The following is a 25608-nucleotide window of genomic DNA, read 5'->3' as shown; positions in this document are numbered from 1 at the left end:
ATACCGAAGGCCAAACGTTTAAATCTAACTAAACAAACCTTTGCATGTAGCTATAGTTAACAAGTCCCTGTACTGCTCATCTACTACCATCTGGTTGTAGGCAGCTGATAAATCTAGTGTTGTAAACAGCTTACTACCCGACAGTTTGGACAGAATGTCATCCATGTGTATCTGGGGAGGGGACAACTCTTGTAAACATGAGTTAATAGTGGGTTTAAAATTACCGCATAGCCTAAGACTACCATTTTCTTTCACTACTGGTACTACCCCTGACGCCCACTCACTAAATTCTACAGGCTCGACTATTCCTTCTTTTACTAGCCGGTCTAACTCGACTTCAACCGATTCTTTTAGTGCAAGTGGTATTCTATATGCTTTCTCCCTAACTGGCTTACTACCCTCTTTCAAATACAACTTAGCTGTTATGTTTTTCAGGGTCCCTAAACCAGGCTGGAATAACTCAGTGTGACGAGCCAACACCTCATCCAATGACAGACCGTCTCCACCACTTACCTTGCCAATCCCTCCAGCGTGTAAAACCGATGACCAGTCTATAGGAAGCCGTCGCATCCAGTCCCGCCCCAGAAGAACACATCTAGCACCAGTGACCACATACAACCACAGATTCCCCGACCATCCGGCATAGCGCACCTCTGCCCACAGCCTTCCTTTGCAGGCTACCGATTCACCTGTAAAACTATAAAAGTTCTTATTAGATGGTTGTAAAACTAAATGTTTAAATTTAGTGTCATACACATAATCAGGGATTAGAGTGGTAGAGCATCCGGTATCAACTTCCATGTTTAGCTCTACTTGATTTATTTCACAGGTAACAGTTATTGGATGGCCATGTTTAGGTGAACTTTCAGTTGCGTGTACTACCTCCAAAGTAAGATATACAGGATTCTCTCCATCTTCATCATCTCCGGATTCTCCGCTTCGATGGTTGGACGGGCCAGTACTGTCTACGGTTTTTACACTGCTGCCGTTCTCCTGGTTAGGTTTCTTCTTCTGGTCATTCTGGCGGCACACGGGTTTTATATGACCTTTCTTATGGCATTGATGACATTCCGCGTCCTTAAAAGGGCAGTTATTGGCCAGATGGGTCCTTCGGCCACATCGGTAGCAGGACTTGTTACCTTGTGGTGAAAAGTTTCGTTGGACTACCTGCGCAACGACCTCTTTATTGGCACCCAGTTCGCGATGCTTTTCATTAGACCGAGTTTGGCTGGCCTGATTGAATATCATCATTTGTTCACGTGCCGCTTCGTGAGCTCTAGCATCAGCTTTGGCTTGATCAAATGTCAGCGCTGCATTTCGAAACAATTTCTCTCGCAACCGTTCATCATAACATCCATAGACCAGCTGATCTCTAAGATGTTCATTGCGTGTATTGTCAGCAAAACCGCAATCTTGAATTAGTCCAGTGATTCGTACTAGATATGCATCAACCGACTCTTCCATTTCCTGTTTGGCTGATCGAAATTTGAAATGTTCTATAAGCACATTTGCTCGTGGTTGAAAGTGATTATCAAATCTCACTAAGATTTGATTAAGTGTTTCTCCGTGGTCCTCCGCCAAATCAAATGTATTATATATGCGAAGCAATTCAGGACCTCCCAGTGTCAGAAGGATTGCTTGCTTTCTAGCTTCAGCATCATCAGGAATACCTGATGCAATGAGGTACAGCTTCAGTTGCTGTTTAAAAGTTCTCCAGTTTTCCAGAGTGGGAGGTTTTCCCATTACACACAGTAGTGTAGGAGCTTTAATTCCCATCTCTGCCATTGTGCTATTACTGCTAATCCCATCCAATCGTCGCCAATTTGTAGTATCTTATTAGGATCTGAATCAGCTTTATGGTTTATACATGTTTATTGTTCCCTTCATGGACGAACACTGCTCACACCAAATCTCGTGATTAATGAGAACCAAACATTGAACAGATAGGGAAGATAACTCTAATATACAACAAAGTAAACTTGCTTCTATTGTTCTTTCTATTTTTAATTTTATTAAAAATCAGTGTAGATAATAGAGGATTGTGGACCAGTAAGACAACAGAGTAAACTTTTTGAAAATACATAAATACAAAACTAAATAAATAACTCGCCAAATATCTTTACCATCAACAGGCTCCAAAGCATCGCAATGTTTTTGGAGGCCATATTTATTCGTTTCGTTAAATATAACATTTATAATGGCCGATATTATAAAAAGCTTTAAATATTAAAAATACTTACCTGTTTAAAAATTCGAACTTACTCCTGCCAAGCTGTCAGCAAAATGTAATTTTTTTGGTTTTAAGTCAGCTCCTCTTTGAAATCCGTAAATACTCCCGGTTTCATCACCGGCCGTTTCACTCTCACTTTCGCTATCCAATTCACCCTGTTGATCTTATTTTTCGCTTTCATGGTCTTCCCCACATTCTTCCGACCTGATATCTTCCGACCTGATTCACTTCCAAACCAGTCGATGTCTTCTTCTAAACAAACTTTTTTAGCAGAGCTTGGACAACCGCGTGCGTTCATGATGAATAGATTTCCATAAAAGATCACATCTTTGCAAAGTGTATTGCTTGCACATGAGTATTAGGGATTATTTATAGCCTCAAAACAGTATTACAAAGCCAACGGAAATTGATCAAATTACTAATTTTAAATTATAATGCTGTTTATAAATAATATATTTTAAAAAAGATCTATCGAAGGCCGAATTATTTCGGGATTTTCGGGATCCGTACGCTGAGACAATGCTCGTATTCCGGGCTTTTACGGATTTCGTAAGCAAAGGGTTAACTAGATCAAAATTTTGTGAAGTAGTCTATAATGTTTTCTATTTATTTATTTGTGTAATAGTTAAGGAAGAATCCACCAGAGAAGGAGCAGTGAAGTGTTTCACGACAACAGAAGATCATGAAGCTACCAACTGGAATGGCAAGGAGCTTACAGAAAACCCTGTGGAATTTCCTGCTGTCTCACTAGATGCTCAGCTTATGTATTATAAAATCAAGTACCTGAAGCGCTATAAAACACACTATACTAGTTATGGTGTATTTAATGTAGTTCCAGCCGAAGATAACATCGTCGACAGGAGCATATATCTGGAATGTATGATGGTATTCAGATGGTAAATGAGACCATTCTATATTATCTTAAAGAGAGTAGCTCTGACTATCAGGTCATTAGTCGGCAACTTATTAGACTGAGTCCAGCTGCACTAGAAGCTTACGAGTCATGGTGTAAGAAGTTGACTCCAGAAGATGACAATAGTAGGCCATCTCCAGCATATTATAGTATGGAAAAATCCATTACGCATAGCTAAACATATGTTTTCCTGTTATGCTTTCCAATGTACACATGTATGCGGATAACTGGCATATCTTCAATATTTTTTAAAACACAATTTTATTGTTTGTCCACACCGGACTATTATAGTGTATTACCTGTTAATTGATGCCCTGATCCAGTAGTAACTACTGTTTTATTAACTTTTATGTTGCATACATTTATATAGTTTAGCCATCCTGTATTTCTAGTCAGTTTGTTTGCATTAGTGGAATATGCATCAAGGCAGTGTGTACTCAGCTGTACTCAGTGTGTACTTTTTCTTTATACAATTTTGCAACTTAGTGTATTCAACTTTTTCAAGGGTTTTTCTATTTGGTACATATTATATTTCGTTTAGAGATGTTATGTAAATCTAAATAATATATAACTTTTACATACAACATACAATGATAATACCTTCTCATAACTCTAAGCTTTAGTTTGTATGAAGTCATACAACTTTTATGTAGCTATGCTAATACTTGCTGTTCAAGTCCATGAAGTTGAAATAAGATAACTGTTTTGTAGCCAGGCTAATAATTGCTGAAAAGTTAGGTTCCAATATGTATTTAATAGAAATAAAACTGTTTTGTAGCTAGGCTAATATTTGCTGAAAAGCTAGGTTGTAACATGTATTTAATAGAAATATAATTGTTTTGTAGCCAGGCTAATAATTGCTAAAAAGTTAGGTTCCAATATGTATTTAATAGAAAGATAACTGTTTTGTAGCTGGGCTAATAATTGCTGAAAAGTCAGGTTCCAATATATATTTAATAGAAATATAACTGTTTTGTAGCTGGCCTAATATTTGCTGAAAAGTCAGGTTCCAATATATATTTAATAGAAATATAACTGTTTCGTAGCTAGGCTAATAATTGCTGAAAAGTCAGGTTCTAATTTGTATTGTAATTACAAGAAAAAGTATAACTGGTTTGTGGGCAAGCCAAAATCTGCTGTAGTCATATAAAATAACTGCTTTGCAATGTAGTACATACGTAATAGTTTGTAATAATAAAAGTATCAATATACAAGCCCTATTCAAGGGTATACTAAAAACCATTTACAACAACAGCCTACTACAACTATGCAGTACAGTTAGCATTAGCAGTTTTGTAGTTCCGTAGAAACGACCTTGTCAACGTGCAGTTATATTATAGGCGCCAAAATTTATTTTTGTGTACATTCCGCAACAGAGTTAGGAATTGCGGCTAGAAACTCACACATCGTTATCTTTTTTAGATCTGACCATAATTCAGTGTACACAACCTGCAATGGTAACCTTTGTTCCCGATATAAAATTTGTTGAAGAGAATAATTATATTCATAGTGTCGCTATTACAGAGCCACAATTTATATTCACGTGCTACTATAGAGCTACGCCGGCGCGAAGTTATAAAACTGTACCATCGATTCTCTATTTACCAATGTAATTGACATACAAATTTTTGGTTCTGTTTTCCTAATGTCATCATTACTTCTAAAGATTTTTGTTTGATATCGGGCACACGACGTTGTAGTTCTTTTACAATTTTTTACCGTGGTTCTAAAAGTATTAGTTGTCTCCGCCAACCAGTAAATATTATTAACCAACCAGTTGTTCTTTCAACCAGTAAATATATTTTGAGTTTAAATCTTTGTGACTTATTGAAGAATCGGCTGAGAAGTTTTAAAATATCTTATGTTAATTTATCTTTTAGCACTAAAAATTTCAACGAATTCTATGTTGAATGTAGAAAACACGAAATTGTGTTTTTTATCTTTATTATTTTCTAACAATTGATTTGTTGTATAAATAAATTTTTGAAAGCTTGTTCTAAGCCCGTCTAACATTCCATTGCTGGATACCTCGGCTAAAAAAGAGCAAACCTTTTCCATTACAGACACTGGTTCAGCTACCTTCTCAGCACTTTCCTTTACCTCATCGTGACTGTGTTCTCTATCATACCCCATAGACACTTGCACATCTCTGGTGCCTTGGGCTGTCCCCCGTTGACTACCAATTTCTACGTATTCGCTACTCTTCACTCCCTTGGTTTGACAAGTCCACCAATCTTGACCTGTGTGACCTTTCTTAACTTCGCTCTCTCTGTCAGACTTATTTGTCAGGTTTAGCAACTCGACATCATCTGAAACATAACTTGACCCAGCAATAACGGTTCTCGACGACAACGGCTTAACTGGTTTAATACTTCTACACTCTTTAACAGGCTCAAACTTACTTTTGCATATCGCGTTTACAACAGCAAATAGTTTTAGCAGCTTCAACTCAGTTATGCCCAAAAAGTTTGTTCTCAATCTTTTCACCACATGAACTTCAAGGTCCATATGCCTGTTTTTACTTTCCAAATGAACCATTACCCTTCCAACCACTTTTAACTCACTACCATCAGCAGTTTCTAAAACTGTCGGCGGTTTCTTTAACCGAAGGTTTAACTTATTGGCGGTTGCCTCGGTTAATATTGACACCTCAGCCCCAGTATCAAACATAAACTCTACATTTACTCCATTAACTTGTAAATACTGCACAATCTCCTGGCCTAGTCATTGATCTTCACCATATTTATCTCTATAACCAGAGAATCTAACACTTCTGCCCTTACTATTATCCCGGTACCCTTCATCATACCGGCTCGTCTCACGCCTCTCCTTATACTTCTCTCCCTCAAACCTATCCATACTGTTGTCCCTGTACCTGCTAAATTTGTCTCTAATCTCGCAAGGGCTTTCTCGGCCCCTGTACCTCTCCCTACTACTATCCCTGCTACCATATCGCTCATAGCTATTATCCCGACTACCTCCTGCTGCTACCTCGTCTGTCATAACCTACATCTCCTCCCTTATCCCTACAATAACGGGATACATGTCCTCGCCGTCCACAAGAAAAACATTTAATGGAGGGACAACTCCTCATCTCATGGCCACTACGCTTGCAATTGTAGCATATTCTATCTTCACTGCCTTCTCTACTGCTTGCTCTATATCTAGAGACATGCCTCTCCCTGCTATTATCTCTATACTTCCTACTGTCATTGTCCTTGTTATACTCCCGGCCTCTTGTCCCATACCTGCTAGTATCATGCTCCTCACTACCATAATACCTTGTACTACTCCTAGGGCTATCTCTAGGGGAAGATCTATCCGCCGAATCATAGCTTCTATCTCTATCATTACTCCTGTACTGCGCTCGGCTATCAAACTCTGATACCTTTGCTACATCTCTCTTAACCTCACTTTTTAAATCGGCACTTCTACCCTCAGTTCTCAAAAATCTATCCGAGTTGTTGGCCATTTCACGAGCCCTCAATGCCTCATGTAATAACGCCCAAGTAAGATTGGCGTTCTTCATCAAATCTCTGCTTCTCTATCTCTCAACCCATTAACCGCCACTATAAGGGGAAACCTTACCCTATCATTATTGTTAGCCACCTCTGCATATCTGCTCAAACTCTCTACCCGTTGTAAATATTCTCTATCACTTTCTCCATGTGCCTGCCTAGCTGTAAGAAACTTATGCCCCTTTAAGAACATACTCTCTTGTCTACCATAATAATCTTGCAAAACCTCCACTGCCTCTTCATAAGTAGAATTTACGCCATCTACGTTAAACCCTGCACTCCTCAATACCTCTCTACCACTGTGCCCAATAGCTCTCAATAGGGGCACTAACCTACCTCTACCTCTCATAATAGGTACTCTATTGCCATCCTCATCATTCACATAACCTCTCATCTCGACAGCACTCTCAATACACAAATTCATCTCTTCTATAAATCTCTCCCACGACCCATCACCGTGCTCACCGAACACCAGCTTCGAAAAACCACTCTCCATCCCTACACAACACAATATCTCTCTCGCCACAAATTTACTCTACCCCACTCGTATAAATTTAATGTAATTCTCACCTCCGAACACTTAATAAATATTTACACTTCACCAACACCGATGCTTCACCGCTACAACACCTCACAACACCACCCTACCTCACGCCACCTCACCTGCACGCCCGTGAAAGGGTCTAATCAACCATTAAACTTGACCCGTAACCAGAAAAATGTTCGCTAATGATAACACAAAAAGAAAAAAAAATCAGAGCTTCGTCAACTGCGCCATGTTGTATAAATCAATGTAACCCACATGTACTGATGTGAAGATGAAGAAGAGCCTCTGTCTTTCGTTACACTTCCTTATATCCTCCCCCATACTGCCTTACACTAGCTAATCTACTAGCTTTACCCACTAGCTTTATCCAGCTTTATGCACTTACCGTAATTACCAAAACCACCTGTACTGCCTTGAGCTCAGACACCAATATAGCCTGAGCCTAACAAATCCCATAATACAACAGTTTTTGTGCAGGGTACACGCACGCACACACGCATTAGTTTTTAGGCACTTGTAATTGTAGGCGATTAGATTTTGGCTTTGGGTAAAGGATTGGTAAAGGATTTTGGCTGGCCTTTACTTACGCACGATCTAGCTTATAATAAACTTTGCATAAATTTAAGAGAATAAGTGTGGTGTTATGAAGAAATTCCATTATTCGTGGAGTTGCGACTACTACTGTCAGGGTTTGAAACAATAGATGACCAATAAGCATATTGTTATGCTTGCTTGAGCTAGTGAGTCTTGACCACAGGTGTCCTTTAGCGGGGATATTGCCGAAGCCGAGACCGGGCCGTAGTCTACACACACAAAAAAACAACTAAGGTCCACGTAGTTATGAGCAAAAACAAAAGTATCCACCAAAATATCTCACCAATCCGATGAGCAGCACACACAAAAACAAAACCAATCGACTGAGTGCTCCCGATCTTTTTGAGTCTCTTAAGCATGCAAGAACCAATCAAAATCGGGTTAACACTATTGTAAACAAAACTTGAGAGGGACTCAAAAGGATCGGGAGCACTCAGCAATGCCCCGATAGTTACTAAGATGTTGAATCAGGACGTTAGGCTAGGCTAGCGGCTACCATTTCTAAAACAGATATTGGACAGTCTCAAATTAATAGGGACTTTGGGACAAGTTTTGACAAACCATAAGGTGAGTTGTGCAAGACATGACTTGAAACTTGGAATATTTTGACATGATGGGTGGCTCAGTCGATTGGTTTAGTTTTTGTGTGTGCTGCTCAACGGATTGGTGAGATATTTGTGTGGATACGTTTGTTTTTGCTCATAACTACGTGGACCTTGGTTGTTTTTTTTGTGTGTGTAGACTACGGCCCGGTCTCGGCGTCGGCAATATCTCCACTAAAGGACACCTGTGGTCTTGACAGAATAATTGTGATTTGGACCTTCAGAAAAAAATAGAGTTCACAGACACTTGGAAACAAACCATTAGCGTGTTATTGTTGATAATTACCTGCAGACAACTGTAGACCTCACAATCCTAACACTGCTTGTTGTGAGCATTGGTACTTGGGCTCATTACTGGCAACAGTGCGATACTGTCAAAACAAATTCAAGGAAAATTATAGTAGTGCCCATCTACATTTATTGATTTGTTGGCTGAATTTTGCTTTATAGCAACTGTCCGATTTTGTGGGGCAGAAGTGCCACTTTGTCTGCAGCCAAAGTTTGCTATGGGAGAAATTGAGCTCAAGGTCCAGAGGCTAACCATTACACATAGAACCATTGTAGTATTTCACTCAAAAGAAACACAAAAAAACAACACATTTTATATCAATATTATTATCATTACAAAGCTAAACAGTCAAATATATTATTATTTGAATATCAAACAATTATTATAACAAAACATTTCTCTCTTGACAAAGGGATATTCATAGACAAAATAAAATTCCTCCCTTGACACTACTCTGCCCTCCTAACAAGAGCGTTCCCTATATATATATATATATATATATATATATATATATATATATATATATATATATATATATATATATATATACAGTCAAACATGGATAACTCGTCCACGGATAGCTCGAACACATGGTTAATTCGAACGGTTTCTTTGGTCCGTTCCCACGTAATGATAAATTGCTATAGGTAACTCGAACTCAACACTGTTAATCCGAACTGTTTTTTGCCCAACGGCTACCGAAACGGTTGTTATCGCTTTAGAAAATCACTTTATTCAAAGCCATAGAGGTAAACCTCATCTTTTCGTAATTCATAAGCGTTGTTATTACCACCATCGGCAAAATAATTTTGTCAACGACTTTTCTAAAGGTTTGGTCAAATTTGATTTATACTGCTATACGATTAATAGCACGGGCTTGCCGGGTCACGCGCGCAAGGATTTTCGCCACGCACATACAAAACAAAAACAGCATGTTGTTTTGTATGTGCGTGGCGAAAATAATTGAGTGCGTGACCCGGCTAGCCCGTGACGAATAGTTTTCCGACGTTGATTCCGTGTTGAATCAACGTCGGAATGTTGAATGTTTAAAACGTCTTAAAAATTGTTTTTATTAAATGTATACGTTGTCTTAGCTAAAAAAGCTATTCATCGTTTGACCTAAACACAGAATACGTGTGTACATTCAATAAGTATCCATTCAAAAAGCGTGAGTGATATACAATGTACCGTTAAACCTCGTAAAACTTTTAATTGAACTGCCTCGGAGTGTTGCTCTTAACGAATCCCAGGTAAAGTAAGGGATTTTTCTTTGGTAACTTTTTCTTGAAGTTGCATAAACTTCAAGAAAAATCGGCAAAATTGATCGTGGGTAAAACGCTCAAAAGAAAAAGATGTCTTTTCTTTTGAGCATTTCAACAACGATCAAGTTTTGCCAATGTCAATCTAAAAAAACGTCCTGGCAATAACATCACCTCAAACAACAAACCAATCTCAAGTGATAGAAAAATCTCTATACTTTTTGATAAAAACGTTTTAAACTTTACATTAGAAGCATTTAATTTGAAACAAGCCATTTGTGCTTTTGATTTATATTATAGTTTGCATATGTACATGTATCTACTAATAAATAAGTAAATACATGGACTTGTGACAGTGCTCTGATAACTTGAACGCTCTGATAATTCGAACACTTTTGCTCGGTCCCGTGAAGTTCGAGTTATCCATGTTTGACTGTATATATATATATATATATATATATACATGCATTTTACCCTTTCAGGATAACAACCGAGTAGGAAATCGTATAAGAGTAAGAATAAATAGAGTCGCTAACACGTTGGCATGGTTATAGTCAAACTAACAAATTATTAGCGATACGATACATAATAAAGAAGACAGACACAACATGCAAAATATACATATATACGAGTATTTATAAGAGTATTCGTTGAACAGAAAGTTGTGGCCCGGCGTCCACCACAGTATCAATTTACCTTTTTATCAGTGCGAAGTGACTAGCATATTCTGAAGATTTTGGCGAATAACAGCATCAGATGAAAACACTCCTTTTAAAGTTAACTATCTTTTTGCCTAATCAAGTCTTTTTTAAGTATAAATCAGGGTTAAACATACAGTGTGAAAGTGTAGTCCGTGCTTTTGGATGCATTATAATGATCCATTGTTTTTTGTATTTGAAGGCTTTGTGTAATAACATTATGTCCAGAAATATTTGTCCATAACCAAGCCATTTCTTTCTAAGTCTGGGCTCCCAACTCTCGCTTGGTTTCGATTAATTTTTCTGTAGATGTATTTTTCAAATTTTGCATAAGCACATCCTATAGGTTGAAACTAAACATTATGTTGCCATTTGATTAGATACTCCTGTAAATACAGTACTCTAATGTCTCTTAAATTGTTATATTTTGATATTGAAATACATTATATGGCAACATTATAATTCCAACTTTGTTGCTGACCGGAAACGATGTAATCAATAATGAGACATTGTTTTCTGAGTTGCAGCTTTTGCTGGCGCTAGAAACTGTACAGGTGCAGGTAAATGTGATTTGCTGAATAATCTTTAAGCAGGCTTCTCTTTGGTGTGATAATAAATTGTATGTGCTGTTGTTAGAGAATGCTCGAAAGAGAGAATTTAGAAAAAAAGGCACATGATAGTGCTGAATATTATGCTGAAGTGATGGAAAAGACCAAAGAAGCTACTGAGACCGGAAAGGAAATTGTGAAAGGTAATTATCGATTCCAAAACTTCTACTCATAACTATTTGTTTATTTTTTTCCAGATGAGCTAAGATCATCCTATACTTCATATGATTTTTTATATTATTGAGTTCATAACTAACTCAAATTAATTGTGTTATTGTTGCATTCACATTTTGATATTGAAATTCATAGTATTATTTGTTGAATAATTTTAATTTATATGCAAGCCTCTTTTTAGTGTGATAGTCAATTTGATGTGCTATTGTTAGAGAACCCTCGGAAAAGAAACGTAAGAAAAAAGGCACATGATAGCGCTGAATTATATGCCGATGTGATGAAAAAGATCAAAATAGCTAGGGAGAAGGTAATTGTAAAAGGTAATTATTGATTCCGAATTTTTGGGTCATAACTATTTGTTTATTTTTGCCCATATTAGCTAGGATCAGTCTATATTTCATAATTGTTTCAAGTTTTTGAACTACATGACTAATTCAAATTCGTTGTGTTGTCATTGATTGCTCACTCCCGATCATGCTGACCATATCAGTGCATTATGCACAGGAAGACCTCGAATCTAGGCGTAACGTAATACGCTCAGATTTGAGGTAATTGCTAAGCGATTTGAAATCCTTTGGTTGTTACCGCAATTTTTTAAAAGTCACATTCAAATGGTTATGAGATTTTTAGTTATGACCAAATTTTTCTCACTTATAAAAAATAATAAAAACGACTAACAACATTATTTAAAGATGTGGTTGCATCAAAAAAGTCGATTTAATGAAATTAAGACCCATAAAAGGCTAAAACATCAGCTACAATTTGATGCCATTTTTGTCTTTGTAGACCAACCCTGTCCAGAGATATGTGCGTTTCAATGAGGCCCTCTTTTAAAAAGCTCACGTTCCAGCGGGTGCTTCTTTCGTGACGTCACTAGTGATACATCTGAAAAGAAACCACGATCGATAAATATAAGGTCGCTTCATTAGCCAATCATCAGCGCGAAATTTTTTATATAGGTCGTAATAAATGTTATCACTCGTAAAACGCGTTGTCTGTGATCTCAAATTTAGGGATTGTACTCTATTATTAAATCGCATGGACATCGATATTTACTAAATTAATTATCATCGTTACTTTAATGAATTACTCGATCGACACGTTTTATTGACGAATAACAGAATTTTAAAAATTGCTGCGAAGGTGACTCCGAGTTTTCAGTGCATCGGGTGATTAAAGTGCTACAGAGAAGATAGGAGAATGGAGGTAAATTATTTTACTTTGAGTCTCCTATAGATATACTGTTGAGTTTACATTTAGATTATATTTCCCTGTTTGAGGTTATAATGTAATTTCCTGCGCGTGCGAGATACGTATGTACAGTGAGTTCTTGACGGCTTCTTTTTAATCCATACCACCTAGCAATACAATGGCTTGGATTGATGAATATACTAAAGGTAATATTTTTAGTACTCATTAATACATGTACTAATTAATAAAATTATAACTTTTTGCTATCACTAATCATCGTTTTATAATTTTTCATCGGTTCACCTAGCTACATTTGCTTCAAATTTTCTGTGGCAGTTTATCTAGTAAATTAAATATATGATTTGACTTTAGATTTTCACTTCTTACTTGTAGAAAGTGAAGAAAATCGATTGATCAATGCAAATCTTTAACTTCCAAAACCAAAGTTTCGAATCGTTGGTTTGGTGTACGTATGCCTTTGTTAAACATTTATTCCTTTTTTAAAATTACACTCGCAATTTATCTAACTCCCAATTTGAAAGCTTTCAGTAGATACACGTTAGAATGACATATCTATAAACGACATATATTTATTGCATTTGTTTTACCGATTACAGGATGTTTATGTGGTCCCACCAGCCGAAGCAGCTTTGTCAGTGTGGAAACTGCCATAAATGGGAAAGAGAGACTTGAATGTGTGCTGCATAAACCATGATGTTTTGTTTGAGTTTGTTGCAGTAGATGAATTTGTCTTATTGTATCAGCTAAAACTATGTGAGTGGCCACGACTTGAATATTTTTAATAAAAGCTTTATGCAGAGAAGAACATTTTTTTGCTTGTAAAAATTATATAATAAAATAATATTGTTGAAGATAATGCAAAACATGATTTGCAGAATATTGTAGTGAATTGGATACAGTATATGGATGTCCGCAGAACTGGAGAATGTGAGTTCAAATCCAGTCTGCAGCAGATTTCTCATCCTTAAAACTCTATCCCTATGTATATTCTTTTCAAAGACGCAGCTTGCTTGTTTTACTTACGGCAGTAAAAAACTAGTTTTCGGTGTGGGCAATGATATACAGCCCCACCCCCAGAATAGGCGACAGGCATAATGTAGTCGGGGCTTTTGGGAGGCTGTATATCGTTAGTGTGGGTAGCGAGGGAACTGTGCCAATACAAAGACCTTATTCTACATAGTTCGCTTGACAGAATTACCGTATACTGGTAGAATTTGTAGTCGGTACTCAAATGTTTACACAGCATTTGGAGAAAATGAGTAAGACAAATTTTCATTTTTCGTTATTTGAGGCCTTTGAAACATTCTTAATAATCTATCTGTAGCTGGATTTGAAATTTTATTCTAGCCAACATGAGCAAATAAAAAATAAAATATATGCCAATAGAGCCGCGTAGGACTAGACTTTTATCGCAAATAGCCGATGTGAATACGAGATATATTGACAGATATATCACGCGTGACATCATTTTGGGCAAGTCCGGGCATGTTCTTTTGGCCTGAGTGTTTGTACCGCGATCAGATTTTTTCGATTTTAATCTTCAAATATCTTGGCAATGAGATCGCTTAACACAACAAACAACATCAACTGATAGAGAAAAAATGCTTTCTTTTAAGATCAACTCAAATTTGACGCAACCAGATCTTTAATAAGTGCGTTCACCTTTTTGCGCTAACAAAACACTGCTAGGCCACGCTTCATTTCCATTAATTTAATTTTGAAGTCAGATCGCTGCAGCCAAGATAGTTATCAGTTATCTCAAGGGAACATTTGGTGTAATTAATTCAATCGTTTGCACGCAACTTGTCGGATAATGATTCCCGGCCCAAGGTATTGCCTGTTAAGAGTAATGCAGATAAAACCACCACCGAAGATGAGGCCAGAAAATATGTGTTTGCTTTTACCTCGAGGGTTTGTTAAAACAATAGCTTGCACGGCTACTACTTTGTAGGCACTGGTAATTGTAGGCGATCGTATCAATTTACCTTTTTATCAGTGTGAAGTGACTAGTATATTCCTAAAATTTTGACGAATAACATCATCAGATAAAGAACACTGCTTTTAAAGTTAACTATCTTTTTGCCTAATCAAGTCTTTTTTAAGTATAAATCAGGGTTAAACATACAGTGTGAAAGTATAGTCTGTGCTTTTGGATGAATTATAATGATCCATTGTTTTTTTGTTCTTGAAGGCTTTTCTTAATAACATTTTATCCAAAGATATTTGTCCAGAACCAAGCCAATGTATTTTTCAAATTTTGCATAAGCACATCCTATAGGTTGAAACTGAACATTATGTTGCCATTTGAATAGATACTCCTGTAAATACAGTACTCTAATGTCTCTTAAATTGTTATATTTTGATATTGAAATACATTATATGGCAACATTATAATTCCAACTTTGTTGCCGACCGGAAACGATGTAATCGATAATGAGACATTGTTTTCTGAGTCGCAGCTTTTGCTGGCGCTAGAAACTGTACAGGTGCAGGTAAATATGGTTTGCTGAATAATTTTTAAGCAGGCTTCTCTTTGGTGTGATAGTGAATTGGATGTGCTGTTGTTAGAGAACACTCGAAAGAGAGAAGTTAGAAAAAAGGCACATGATAGTGCTGAATATGATGCCGAAGTGATGGAAAAGACCAAAGAAGCTACTGAGACCGGAAAGGGAATTGTGAAAGGTAATTATCGATTCCAAAACTTCTACTCATAACTATTTGTTTATTTTTTTCCATATGAGCTAAGATCATCCTATACTTCATATGATTTTTTATATTATTGAGTTCATAACTAACTCAAATTGATTGTGTTATTGTTGCATTCACATTTTGATATTGAAATTCATAGTATTATTTGTTGAATAATTTTAATTTATATGCAGGCTTCTTTTTAGTGTGATAGTCAATTTGATGTGCTATTGTTAGAGAACCCTCGGAAAAGAAACGTAAGAAAAAAGGCGCATGATAGTGCTGAACTATATGCCGATGTGATGAAAAAGATCAAAATAGCTAGGGAGAAGGGACTTGTAAAAGGTAATTATTGATTCCGAATTTTTGGGTCATAACTATTTGTTTATTTTTGCCCTTACTGGCTAGGATCAGTCTATATTTCATAATTGTTTCAAGTTTTTGAACTACATGACTAATTCAAATTCGTTGTGTTGTCATTGATTGCTCACTCCCGATCATGCTGACCATATCAGTGCATTATGCACAGGAAGACCTCGAATCTAGGCGTAACGTAATATGCTCAGATTTGAGGTAATTGCTAAGCGATTTGAAATCCTTTGGTTGTTACCGCAATTTTTTAAAAGTCACATTCAAATGGTTATGAGATTTTTAGTTATGACCAAATTTTTCTCACTTATAAAAAATAATAAAAACGACTAACAACATTATTTAAAGATGTGGTTGCATCAAAAAAGTCGGTTTAATGAAATTAAGACCCATAAAAGGCTAAAACATCAGCAACAATTTGATGCCATTTTTGTCTTTGTAGACCAACCCTGTCCAGAGATATGTGCGTTTCAATGAGGCCCTCTTTTAAAAAGCTCACGTTCCAGCGGGTGCTTCTTTCGTGACGTCACTAGTGATACATCTGAAAAGAAACCACGATCGATAAATATAAGGTCGCTTCATTAGCCAATCATCAGCGCGAAATTTTTTATATAGGTCGTAATAAATGTTATCACTCGTAAAACGCGTTGTCTGTGATCTCAAATTTAGGGATTGTACTCTATTATTAAATCGCATGGACATCGATATTTACTAAATTAATTAACATCGTTACTTTAATGAATTACTCGATCGACACGTTTTATTGACGAATAACAGAATTTTAAAAATTGCTGCAAAGGTGACTCCGAGTTTTCAGTGCATCGGGTGATTAAAGTGCTGCGGAGAAGATAGGAGAATGGAGGTAAATTATATTTTACTTTGAGTCTCCTATAGATATACTGTTGAGTTAACATTTAGATTATATTTCCCTGTTTGAGGTTATAATGTAATTTCCTGCGCGTGCGAGATACGTATGTACAGTGAGTTCTTGACGGCTTCTTTTTAATCCATACCACCTAGCAATACAATGGCTTGGATTGATGAATATACTAAAGGTAATATTTTTAGTACTCATTAATACATGTACTAATTAATAAAATTATAACTTTTTGCTATCACTAATCATCGTTTTATAATTTTTTATCGGTTCACCTAGCTACATTTGCTTCAAATTTTCTGTGGCAGTTTATCTAGTGAATTAAATTTATGATTTGATTTTAGATGTTCACTTCTTACTTGTAGAAAGTGAAGAAAATCGATTGATCAATGCAAATCTTTAACTTCCAAAACCAAAGCTTCGAATCGTTAGCTTGGTGTACTTATGCCTTTGTTAAACATTTATTCCTTTTTAAAAATTACACTCGCAATTTATCTAACTCCCAATTTGAAAGCTTTCAATAGATACACGTTAGAATGACATATCTATAAACGACATATATTTATTGCATTTGTTTTACCGATTACAGGATGTTTATGTGGTCCCACCAGCCGAAGCAGCTTTGTCAGTGTGGAAACTGCCATAAATGGGAAAGAGAGACTTGAATGTGTGCTGCATAAACCATGATGTTTTGTTTGAGTTTGTTGCAGTAGATGAATTTGTCTTATTGTATCAGCTAAAACTATGTGAGTGGCCACGACTTGAATATTTTTAATAAAAGCTTTATGCAGAGAAGAACATTTTTTTGCTTGTAAAAATTATATAATAAAATAATATTGTTAAAGATAATGCAAAACATGATTTGCAAAATATTGTAGTGAATTGGATACAGTATATGGATGTCCGCAGAACTGGAGAATGTGAGTTCAAATCCAGTCTGCAGCAGATTTCTCATCCTTAAAACTCTATCCCTATGTATATTCTTTTCAAAGACGCAGCTTGCTTGTTTTACTTACGGCAGTAAGAAACTAGTTTTCGGTGTGGGCAATGATATACAGCCCCACCCCCAGAATAGGCGACAGGCATAATGTAGTCGGGGCTTTAGGGAGGCTGTATATCGTTAGTGTGGGTAGCGACGGAACTGTGCCGATACAAAGACCTTATTCTACATAGTTCGCTTGACAGAATTACCGTATACTGGTAGAATTTTTAGTCGGTACTCAAATGTTTACACAGCATTTGGAGAAAGTGAGTAAGACAAATTTTCATTTTTCGTTATTTGAGGCCTTTGAAACATTCCTAATAATCTATCTGTAGCTGGATTTGAAATTTTATTCTAGCCAACATGATCAAATAAAAAATAAAATATATGCCAATTGAGCCGCGTAGGACTAGACTTTTATCGCAAATAGCCGATGTGAATACGAGATATATTGACAGATATATCACGCGTGACATCATTTTGGGCAAGTCCGGGCATGTTTTTTTGGCCTGAGCGTTTGTACCGCGATCAGATTTTTTCGATTTTAATCTTCAAATATCTTGGCAATGAGATCGCTTAACACAACAAACAACATCAACTGATAGAGAAAAAATGCTTTCTTTTAAGATCAACTCAAATTTGACGCAACCAGATCTTTAATAAGTGCGTTCACCTTTTTGCGCTAACAAAACACTGCTAGGCCACGCTTCATTTCCATTAATTTAATTTTGAAGTCAGATCGCTGCAGCCAAGATAGTTATCAGTTATCTCAAGGGAACATTTGGTGTAATTAATTCAATCGTTTGCACGCAACTTGTCGGATAATGATTCCCGGCCCAAGGTATTGCCTGTTAAGAGTATTGCAGACAAAACCACCACCGAGGGTTTGTTAAAACAATAGCTTGCACGGCTACTACTTTTTAGGCACTGGTAATTGTAGGCGATCGTATCAATTTACCTTTTTATCAGTGTGAAGTGACTAGTATATTCCTAAAACTTTGACGAATAACATCATCAGATAAAGAACACTGCTTTTAAAGTTAACTATCTTTTTGCCTAATCAAGTCTTTTTTAAGTATAAATCAGGGTTAAACATACAGTGTGAAAGTATAATCTGTGCTTTTGGATGAATTATAATGATCCATTGTTTTTTTGTATTTGAAGGCTTTTCTTAATAACATTTTATCCAAAGATATTTGTCCAGAACCAAGCCATTTCTTTCTAAGTCTGGACTCCCAACTCTCGCTTGGTTTTGATTAATTTGTCTGTAGATGTATTTTTCAAATTTTGCATAAGCACATCCTATAGGTTGAAACTGAACATTATGTTGCCATTTGAATAGATACTCCTGTAAATACAGTACTCTAATGTCTCTTAAATTGTTATATTTTGATATTGAAATACATTATATGGCAACATTATAATTCCAACTTTGTTGCCGACCGGAAACGATGTAATCGATAATGAGACATTGTTTTCTGAGTCGCAGCTTTTGCTGGCGCTAGAAACTGTACGGGTGCAGGTAAATATGGGTTGCTGAATAATTTTTAAGCAGGCTTCTCTTTGGTGTGATAGTGAATTGGATGTGCTGTTGTTAGAGAACGCTCGAAAGAGAGAAGTTAGAAAAAAGGCACATGATAGTGCTGAATATGATGCCGAAGTGATGGAAGAGACCAAAGAAGCTACTGAGACCGGAAAGGGAATTGTGAAAGGTAATTATCGATTCCAAAACTTCTACTCATAACTATTTGTTTATTTTTTTCCATATGAGCTAAGATCATCCTATACTTCATATGATTTTTTATATTATTGAGTTCATAACTACTGTAACTCAAATTGATTGTGTTATTGTTGCATTCACATTTTGATATTGAAATTCATAGTATTATTTGTAGAATAATTTAAATTTATATGCAGGCTTCTTTTTAGTGTGATAGTCAATTTGATGCGCTGTTGTTAGAGAACCCTCGGAAAAGAAACGTAAGAATAAATGCACATGATAGCGCTGAACTATATGCCGATGTGATGAAAAAGATCAAAATAGCTAGGGAGAAGGGAATTGTAAAAGGTAAATATTGATTCCGAAATTTCAAGTCATAACTATTTGTTTATTTTTGCCCATATTAGCTAGGATCAGTCTATATTTCATAATTGTTTCAAGTTTTTGAACTACATGCCTAATTCAAATTCGTTGTGTTGTCATTGATTGCTCACTACCGATCATGCTGACCATATCAGTGCATTATGCACAGGAAGACCTCGAATCTAGGCGTAATGTAATATGCTCAGATTTGAGGTAATTGCTAAGCGATTTGAAATCTTTTGGTTTTTACTACAATTTTTTAAAAGTCTTATTCAAATGGTTATGAGATTTTTAGTCATGACCGAATTTTTCTCACTTATAAAAATAATAAAAATGACTAACAACATTTAATAAGTGTGTTCATTTTTTTGTGCTAACAAAACACTGCTAGGCCACGCTTCATTTCCATTAATTTAATCTTGAAGTCAGATCGCAGCAGCCAAGATAGTTATCAGTTATCTCAAGGGAACATTTGGCGTAATTACCCTACAGGATGAAAATATTCGATGGTTATAAAATTCGCAATTTCGCGAACAGTCAATTCCGCGAATTATTAAATTCCTCGAAAAATTAGTTTTTAATCACAAGGGAGAATAACTACTGCCTCAAAATTAAAAACTAGTCGCTAGGCATAAATACTAAACGTACATGTAGTTGAGTTTTAAAACCTTTTTGAAATCATTGCTGGGGCTTTGAGTTAACCCCATTGCCAATGCATCACATTTATTTACAAAATTATTCAAGATTGTCACAAGATATGCAGAATGGCGTCATCGCAAAAATAGTCGCTAGGCAGAAGTACTAAATGTAGCCGAGTTCCAAAACTTCTTTAAAATCATCGCCGGGGCTAGAGTTTTATTGCCATTGCATCGAACTTCTTTACAAAATTATTCAAGGTTTTCACAAGTTATTCGGCATGGCTTAGTCATCGCAAATATCTCTCCTAGTCTTTTGACATTGAAATCAACTCCATCAATCTCTAATACCCTAGTTGAGAACGATAATGATTCTGATCTGGACATTATGGTATTTATTTGATTCGCAGTGCAGGTACGTTTTTCCATAATTAACTGCGTTCGTTAATTCTTTTGTTTAAAAAAGGATCACTTTCATTAAATACTTCAGCTATTGTTTTTGTACTTCCTTAACACTTATTAATATTTTTTCTTTTTTGTGTTTACTGCAGATTGCGAATGAAATATAACCTATTCCGATTACGAAAACTAGAGACAAGCAGTAATATTCATCAAGGCAGGAATAGTGGCAGAGGAGCAACCAGTCAGCCTAGACCCCTTCATCAACAACAACTCCTTGATATCGCTGCAGCAAACATGATTATATTATATATTTCATTTCATGTATAGATACATTATAATTTATTACAAACTTGAGTGTACAAATAAAATATTTCAAATACATGTACAAATAATATTTTACAATCGATGAATAGATTAAATATAAACATTTTAGTCCATATGGCGATTGTCTAGTAATAAAATTAAACTGGTACTCTTGATAAGTGAATACTAGTGTGTAATGGTGCTCTCTGACTAGTTATTTTGGTAGTAGCAGCTCTATATCGCTGTCACTGTCTTGGGTGGATGTTAAAGGCAATTCTCTCGCTACTACATGGCTGGTAAGGAAGTTATCATCAGAACTCTCCTCGTGGCTTACTATTGCAAAGTTCTGCCAGTTGGCTAAAAATTTGTGCTCGTAAAGGCGTTTTTGTTCCTTTTTTAAAACAGATATATTCTTCTCGTTAGCAGCTGCGGTCACTTCTACCTCAATTTCAAGACCTCCCTGAATGATTTGTGATCTTCCAAGAATGACATCTACCACCCTTGCAGTCATTGTGCCACCGTGTATGATGAAAAATCTCTCTCACGCTAAAACAAATAACGAAGCGGTAGAGATGGAAAAAATAAATATTGCGCTTTGCCGAAAAACTAAAGTAAAATTCAACTAATTTAGTAAATGGTTTTGAAAAAAACTCATTACTTACCACAAGTTGTTGGTTCATCAAAGGCCTCCAAATCGATGAAATTTCGTGAAACCTCTGAACGCAGCAGAAAATGTATACATGTAGCTTAGTACGATCGACGTTGTAAGCTAAATAGAAACCGAAACACGCAATGTGCGCATGCGTAGGGTTAACTCTATTGCTAGCCGCAAAAGAGTTAACTTTTCATAGAGAGTGACAGTGTTCAGCCGCAAATGAATTAATCAGTGAATATGCATGAAATAGAATTTTCGCAAAACTTAACTCCACGAATAAATTCATCCTGTAGGGTAATACAATTGTTTGCACGCAACTTGTTGGATAATGATTCCCGGCCTAAGGTATTGCCTGTTAAGAGTATTGCAGACAAAACCACCACCGAAGATGAGACAAAAAAACTATGCGTTTGCTTTTACTTCGAGGGTTCGTTAAAACAATAGCTTGCACGGCTACTACTTTTTAGGCACTGGTAATTGTAGGCGATCGTATCAATTTACCTTTTTTTTATCAGTGTAAAGTGACTAGTATATTCCTAAAATTTTGACGAATAATATCATCAGATAAAAAACACTGCTTTTAAAGTTAAAGGTTGATTTGCAAAAAATTTCACATTACAGTTATTTGATATCGAAAGATTCACCATGTCTTACTCTGTTGTGCTGTAGGTGCAAAATATATGGGAATGTGATTAAAAGCTCTTAAAAGCTCAAAAACGAACACTTAATCGCAGCCACACAAGACCGTCGTAGTTTGGATTCTCTTTCCAAAACGGCTCAAATGGGACGTAGTTGTTACAGGATGGTTTCTGTTTACACTTTCATGCAACCTCATTCGTCGAAATATTTTCACAGATATACTTCACGCATTCAATAAATCTATGTCTATTGTTCTTGCGTGTCTATTTTATCGTCATTGTAATGCTGTAACTTTTAGCACTGATATCTTATAACCTACCATGAAAATTCGTTAAACTTTTTAACCTTGGCTCGAAGGAGTGCATATCATTGTCTGATAATCATGACAAACCTGTTGGTCACGTGTGGTAATCAAAAAGTGCTGCAAATATTATTTGCGAAGTATCGGGTCACATGATCAGATTACGACATGACGATTAGACCAAGCCGAAACAAAACTGTAAAGTAGCAAGCATCTATATTTGATGCGGGGTCTTCGGTAAAACCCGAAGTGTTTGTCATAAACTAGTGCTACAATAAGTTTATATTGAGCTTTTTATTGGCCTTTCAATTCATGTGAGAAAATCACGTGACAAGGCAATAACCAAACTGTCATGACTACGTCAGAGAAATAAACAGATTCCAATCTACGGCAGCTTTTCGTTTTTGAGCTTTTAAGAGCTTGTAATCAATTTCCACATATTTTACACCTTCAACACAGCAGAGTAAGACAGGGTGAATATGTTGATATCAAATAACTGTAATGTGAATATTGTTGCAAGTCAACCTTTAAGTATCTTTTTGCCTAATCAAGTCTTTTTGGAGTATAAATCAAGGTTAAACATACATTGTGAAACTGTAGTCCGTGCTTTTGGATGAATTATAATGATTCATTGTTTTTTTTGTATTTGAAGGCTTTGTGTAATAACATTTTGTCCAGAACCAAGCCATTTCTTTCTAAGTCTGGGCTCCCAACCCTCGCTTGGTTTCAGTTGGTTTCTCTGTAGATGTATTTTTCAAGTTTTGCATAAGCACATCCTATAGGTTGAAACTGAACATTATGTTGCCATTTAAATAGATACTCCGGTAAATACAATACTCTAGAGTTTCTTAAATTGTTATAATTATTTCAATTGATATTGAAATACATTATATGGCAACATTGTGATTCCAACTTTGTTGCCGACCGGAAATGATGTAATTGATAATGAGACAGTGTTTCCTAAGTCACAGCTTTTGCTGGCGCTGGAGACTGTACGGGTGCAGGTAAATATGATGTGCTGAATAATTTAAATTTTTAAGCAGGCCTCTTTTTAGTGTGATAGTCAATTTGATGCGCTATTGTTAGAGAACCCTCGGAAGAGAAAAGTAAGAAAAAAGGCGCATGATAGTGCTGAATTATATGCCGATGTGATGAAAAAGATCAAAATAGCTACGGAGAAGGTAATTGTAAAAGGTAATTATTGATTCTGGAATTTCAGGTAATAACTATTTGTTTATTTTTGCCATATTGGCTAGGATCAGTCTATATTTCATAATTGTTTTAAGTTGTTGAACTACATGACTAATTCAAATTCATTGTGTTGTCATTGATTGCTCACTACTGATCATGCTGAACAAATATAAATTATTTAATGAGAAAGTTATTCTTGGTTGAAGTGACTTGTAAGTACATTTATGTTCGATGTTGTTGCCAAAATCAGTTTTATGATCTTTTACTGCTGTCACGCCTTCTTTTCTTAACCAGTTTTAAAGGCTCCTAGTAGTTCCATCATTTAAATACGTAGGAGCTTTGGCTATAAATTTCTGTCTATCTATTAAGTTTATCCTCCAGTAGTACTTCTGCAGTACTCTCATATATTTTACTCGTTCCCTGGCTCCACTCATCTATATGTATACAACACTAAACTATGAGTTTTAGTAGCTTCATAGTTTTACGTCTGTTAAAATAATCGCTCATATTTATCGGTATATATTTTATGATGTTGCTATTTTTACCGAAACTCCACCATGTACATCAAATCACCCTGATTCACCGACTCCATGTGCATCAAGTTTGTCAGCAGGATGATCAAGCAATGTTGACTTGTCAAACATATCCACAGCCAACTCTGCCGTTGAAGGTTTTGTAGCACATTCTTAAAGATGATGAAAAAATGTCGTATAGCATGTACTAGTTTTGTTTTGTATAGTTTTTGTACTATTTTTGTAGTACTAGTTTTTTGTTTGTATACTTAAAATTTTATAAGAATCTCCGTAAATCACTGTTAGCTATTACAATTGTAAAACATCTTTTTAATTGTTGTAATTTGCTACCTACGCTCACAATGTAACATTTTGTGCACTGCTGTATGGAGTTGTTACCTTTGGGACATAGAGACTCGATGGCAACACATTTGATACGCTACACCTTTGTGACACTGCATAACATAAACTTGACCACAAGTGTCATCACAAAAGGCTAACATATGATCACTAACCAACTTGTCGGGGTGCCTCTTTTCTGATCTGATGAGGAAGTACTTGGGCACTTAGCGGCTCAATTTTTAAGTTGTGTGTTGCTTTCCCTAAACACTTGTTCTACTCTCCATACTGCACTGTACTTCTTGCAGTCACCCTATTTGTCACATTTCCCCCTCCTCTCAATCTCCTATCACAATATATATACACTGTTAGAAGTTTTATGTAATTAACCTGTTTAATTCTTTTGTAGTAACCTTACCTGGGAGCCAATAAGACACACAGATTGGTACAAATGTTTCTTCTTTGAACTCAGCTTTTCTCATTTTTATCTAACCAGCAGTTTATTGATTCATTTTTTATTATTTAGTGACCATTGTAATCACCTATTATCACGAATCATCATCCATTATTTGTTATTGATGAGTGATGACTCATGCTTGATGGCTAATTTCTGTACTAGTTGATATTAACGTCTGTGCTGGAACGTATTCCTTTTAGATGCATTAGTTACTGCATTCAACTATTGGTATCCTTTACGTATTGGCCTTCCTTTTTGTCTAGACAGCACCTAGACCAGCGTTGTCCATTTTATCATTTAATGGATTTTTGAACTGATCAATGCCACAATCAGTATAGTACATCTTTAAGGTTTCGCAATACAATCTGTTATTTATGATTAAATATCGCAAATATTATATGATAAACTTTATTGCTCCGTCTGTAGTATCTAATGATCTAATTAGATGTAGGAAGTCACCCTTTAATGAGGCTAGTAACTGGGGAAATGGCTAAAATTTACTTATCTTTTTACAAGGCGTGTGTCATCATT

General features: G+C 36.0%; 2 protein-coding genes across 3 annotated transcripts; one reads left to right on the top strand and one right to left on the bottom strand.

The window, feature by feature from the left end:
• Positions 1–767: 767 nt before the first annotated feature.
• Positions 768–1785, bottom strand: LOC137390959 (uncharacterized). The gene is made up of 2 exons (XM_068077271.1): positions 883–1785; positions 768–794 (listed from the first exon to the last, which is right to left on the bottom strand). Exons 1-2 carry the CDS (start codon positions 1783–1785, stop codon positions 768–770), a joined length of 930 nt encoding a protein of 309 aa, XP_067933372.1.
• A 2910-nt stretch (positions 1786–4695) lies between these two features.
• LOC137391298 (uncharacterized protein PF3D7_1120000-like) lies at positions 4696–25608 on the top strand. 2 transcript variants are annotated; one of them, XM_068077727.1, is made up of 9 exons: positions 4696–4752; positions 11287–11401; positions 11645–11752; positions 15213–15326; positions 15570–15677; positions 19159–19272; positions 19521–19628; positions 23665–23759; positions 25030–25608. In XM_068077727.1, the coding sequence occupies exons 2-9, from the start codon at positions 11290–11292 to the stop codon at positions 25030–25032; spliced, it is 762 nt and encodes a 253-aa protein (XP_067933828.1). In that variant the 5' UTR covers positions 4696–4752; positions 11287–11289; the 3' UTR covers positions 25033–25608. The 2 variants fall into 2 exon arrangements, with proteins under 2 accessions (XP_067933828.1, XP_067933827.1); XM_068077726.1 differs by having other exon boundaries at positions 23665–23772.

The sequence above is a fragment of the Watersipora subatra genome, chromosome 3, assembly GCF_963576615.1.
Source record: "Watersipora subatra chromosome 3, tzWatSuba1.1, whole genome shotgun sequence".
Classification (NCBI taxonomy): domain Eukaryota; kingdom Metazoa; phylum Bryozoa; class Gymnolaemata; order Cheilostomatida; family Watersiporidae; genus Watersipora; species Watersipora subatra.
Note: the sequence above shows the minus strand (reverse complement) of the source record. Positions and strands in the feature narration are given on the sequence as shown.